The following is a 4,577-nucleotide window of genomic DNA, read 5'->3' on the forward strand; positions in this document are numbered from 1 at the left end:
GGGTCGACAATAAGGTTTTAAGTATGTGTGTTCAAAGGTTAAGAACTATTTATATTATGTAAAGGTAAATTATAAATCACTTTATATACAAAAATGTTGTAAATAATTAAACTACTTCTTGTAGTATCAAGTAATTAATAATTTACTTTATGGTTGCACTACCTTATAACTATACAGTGAACTTCAATAACTGTGTGATGAGTAAAATATAGATTTTTTAATATGTAAGGAGCATAAAATGAACGTTAAATGTGAAAGATATATAAAGCTTGATGAAATAATTACACAATACAAGGATTTTTATGCATATGAATCATGAAACGTAAACCATAAAACCCTTTAACCCTAAAATTATGTAGATTTGGTGTGTTAATTTTATATATATGTATATGTATGTGCATGAGCTCAGATTTTTCCTCCTTTTATTTCAGATAGAGTGGTGGAAAAGTATGTAAAGGAATGAGTTAGATATTTTGCATGTGCTGGAAGGATGGAATTTTTTTTTTATGTGTACATACATTATGATGTCCTATAATACTATACGTGATCATATGCAAAGAATTCGTTGTGGGATATTTCAGAGAAGAAAAAAGGTTAAATACATTGATCCTATTCCATGCCCCCTAAGAATGAACACCACTTCTTCTTTCCTTTAAAGAAGAACTTATCTTACATAGGGGACAGAATATACTATAGAACGATCTCCTGTTAAGTCAGATTCTGAATTTATTGTTAATCCAAATGTTGAATCTTCAGTTCCTATATTCAACCTTCGTTCTATTGGACTACTTCTTCTTCCTCTTATAATGGAGGAGTTACGTGCTTTAGGAAATATGGAAGTGTACTGAGAAAAAGAAGAAAGAAAAAGGGAGAACAAGAATGGGAGGAAGTGGGGGGAAAGGAATTTGCAACATTTATATAACGCACATCACTTTATCATTTATTTTTTATATTTATTTTAAATAAGAAATATGTATATGAATAACTATTATTATTTATATATTATACTGTAATTATAATTATAATTACTTTCAAGAAGAGGAAACCGATTAACGGTAATCCTGCTGCTATTCCAACAGCAGAAGGAATAATAGAGGAAAATGGTGAAGAACCTTCTAAATCTCCTTCCATACTTTGCACCAGCTGATGTGTCCCTTCTGATACAGTATCCACACTTAGGACACCATCACCCACACGTAAACCCGAAACCCCAGGTGCAACACCAACTCCTGGGGCATGAGCATCACTTGTTTCTGCACCTAAAAAGTGAGTAAGGGGATCAGGGTATTAGTTCTAATTTTTCATTAAGGAAGGTATGAACGGGAGTTATGTGTACATTAGGGGGTACAGGTGCTTCCTCCTTTTTGTATGCGTCCCATATTCCTCCTTTTGTAATAATACATTTGGATTATACATTTGAATTATAATATATTTGATTACAAATATTTGAATATACATATTTATTATTATGTGCTTCCCCCTACCACCTTCCCTTTCTCTTTATTTGTCCTACCTGTTCGAGCAGCTTCAGCTCCTGAATGCCCATTTAGGGAAGTTACGACTTCTGAGGTAGGTTCCATTCTTGCTTTTTCTGGCGATAGTGCTCGTGGTGCAGAAGCTGTGGGGCATATTAATGCTGGTGGCCACGCCAGCTTACAATGAATACCTGTCCCATGTTCCCTTATAAATTCTTGACAATATGAATCATCAGTTATTTCCCCACATTTCTCACATAATTTGTCATATGCCTCCTTAGCTTTTGCCACATGTTCGTAATATACCCCACTATCCAAATATTGACTACACTCCTTCTTCTGGATGACATCTTCTCTGTTATAATTGTAATCAAATAGATCCTTTGCCCATCCAAAGAAGGTTTCGCTAATATCGGAGTACAAATTACGGCACTCAGTTCCTAACGGGGATTCCCTCAGCTTGCTGTAAATGATCTTCATGGCCTCCCTAAAATCATTATGATCTATATTCCCTTTTATTCTATGACCTATCCAATAATATAAAAAGTTACAAGGTCCATATTTATCCGTCACTTCTACTGTTATGTTTCTTGTACGACACCAGGCATTCACAATTTCTGTGACCATTTTTCCTTTAATTCCACGAAGACCCCACGCAATCTTCACAATTCCTACTATGTCGTCCTTGCTTTTTACTTTTCCTCCTTGAGTTACATGGCACTCTGCGCTTTCCTTGAATTGGTTGTATATTCCTTGTGAGGGTAGTGTAATTGAATCTCCCACCTAGAAGTATAATTGGCAAATTATATATATGTACTCTTATTCTTTTAAATTTATTACATTGCGCATAGAATATTATATACTTAATATGTAATTGCCTATGTAATAAAGGGAGAAAGGAGAAGCGGACCCCTAATGCTTTCACCTGTTTAACCATTTCCTTTACACATCCTTGTACATAATAAATTTTTATTGAAGTTGCTTCTTATTTATTCATAAAAAAATAAATACATATGTTCACATTTTTCACTTATATTCTGAAGGGTGGGGCTCATCAATAAAAGGGGTATATATGCGAAATTTTTACTCTTCCTTCAATAACATACACTGTTTAAGGATTTAGGGATCAGGGTTTATGGTTCAGTTTTAGGGTTTAGGGTTCAAAGTTCTTGATTTAGGTTTTAGATTTTTTGTTTAGGTTTCAGTGTTCAGGATTTAGTTATCAGCCTTCTATTGCAGGTTTTAGATTTAGCGTTTAGGTTTAAATTTATGTTTTGGATTTCAGGTTTTTAGGTTTAGAGTTCAAAGTTCTTGATTTAGGTTTTAGATTTTCTGTTTAGGTTTCAGGATTCAGGGTTTAGTTATCAATCTTCTATTGCAGGTTTTGGATTTAGAGTTTAGGTGCTGGTTCAGCTTTAGTTTTTGGTGTGTATGTTTAGAGTTCATGGTTTAGTTTTGATTTAATAATCAGCACTTTGTTCTTTTACAAAAGCAGATCAGTATATATTTTTTTATATAGTTCAAGAATACATTAAATACGTAGCATGGACGTATGTGAATCTGCTCTTAAGCGTACATATTCTTGTATCTTCAGATGTATGTAAAAAAATTATTAATTTTTAAAAATAATAAATATTGCGTATTTGTGCGTTTGTTAAAAATATTTTTATTGGATTAAAAAAAAATAATAAAAGTATGTTCTCCTTTTTTTAAGGTAATTTTCATATTAATTGTGACTGCGTCAAGATCGTAGCAAAATATAAGTATATATTTGTTTGTAGCTACGACCGTGGCGCATTACGTAAGAAATACTTCTGGTCCTTTTTTATAGCAGATCTAGTATATCGTTGGCTCATCAAATTCTCGGTTTCACTGCAGGGGATGGTTTTGTGTAGTTTCTGTAACGAGCAAATCAGAATCAGGCTCAAGCATGTATCATGTGCATATATGTAATAATATATACGCATTGTGGAGGGTAGTTTTTTTTTTTCCTCTTTTTCGGCAAACATTGCTCAAAGGGCTATTTTCTTCTGGTTGGCATTTGCGCGCAGCGGACAGGTTATATGTCATGGTCAAAAAATATGCTGCAAGATTATGCCATACAAATAAGGCGTAGTAATGTGCCTGCGCGAAATACTAAAAAAGCAATTCTCTGCGCAAATAAGTAAATTGTTAACTACCTGGGTTGGCCTTCCTTCCGCCGTTAAGCGCGTATATATATTATATATTTAATACTCCCCTTGATCTCTTCCTTCGAAAGCGGCATACTTGGAACGGCGCGTTTTTTAAACTCCACGCCAATGGGATATTCTCTTGGAGAAGCTGCGTGTAGTTGAAATGCAAATATATACACGCTTCCTATCCGCCGATATGTGTCATGCATTTAGTTACGAAGTTAAAGCTCCAAAAAAAAAATGAAACGCAAAAGGTTGGGATTACAATATTACTATGCAGAAAGAATGCTAAGTGTTTTTCAAGAAAAATCAAGGTAGGGAAAAGAAAAGCGGCCTTGGTATAAAAATACGCCATGGTAATATAAGATGCAGCCCGTGGGGTGGAGAGATTACCCATCCAAAAAAAAAATATATAGCAAATAAACACTCAAGATGGGTAGGCAAATGCGGATGCATCACCACATTTAACAAACGATTTGGGAGGGAGGAAAAAAAGTGAACGGTTTCTCATGTTTGTTCATAAATAAAATTGATAACAATTCGTAGGGAGGAAGAAAAGTTGAATATGGTGTGAGCATACCCCACATTGTCAGTGGTTCGGGGTTTAGGGTGCACTAAATATTTTTTACTATGAAAAACCATATCAACGACCAAAAAAGATTGAACGTTTATTTAATATAAAGTAAATTAATTTCTTTTATATCTCAATTATAATATAATTGAAATTACTTTTTGTTCTTAATATTTTAACACCAATAATTATTCTTATAATTTTACGCAATATATTACAATGTCATATAAGACATGTTTTATACTTGTATGAATCCTATATTTTTAAATTAGAAATATTATTAATGAATTATACATTTCATTAAAATATTATAATGTAACGCAAAAAAATTAAATTTTAATTTGTGAAAATTATAAA

At 33.1% G+C, this 4,577-nt stretch overlaps 1 protein-coding gene across 1 annotated transcript; it reads right to left on the bottom strand.

Annotated features, from left to right (window-relative positions):
* Positions 1-1,175: 1,175 nt before the first annotated feature.
* Positions 1,176-2,412, bottom strand: PCYB_002120 (hypothetical protein; the record flags this gene model as incomplete). The annotated part of the gene is made up of 3 exons (XM_004227633.1): positions 1,176-1,259; positions 1,560-2,258; positions 2,401-2,412. The coding sequence occupies 3 exons, from the start codon at positions 2,410-2,412 to the stop codon at positions 1,176-1,178; spliced, it is 795 nt and encodes a 264-aa protein (XP_004227681.1).
* Between the last annotated feature and the right edge of the window lie 2,165 nt (positions 2,413-4,577).

This window comes from Plasmodium cynomolgi (genome assembly GCF_000321355.1).
Source record: "Plasmodium cynomolgi strain B DNA, scaffold: 0082, whole genome shotgun sequence".
In the NCBI taxonomy this organism is placed as follows: domain Eukaryota; phylum Apicomplexa; class Aconoidasida; order Haemosporida; family Plasmodiidae; genus Plasmodium; species Plasmodium cynomolgi.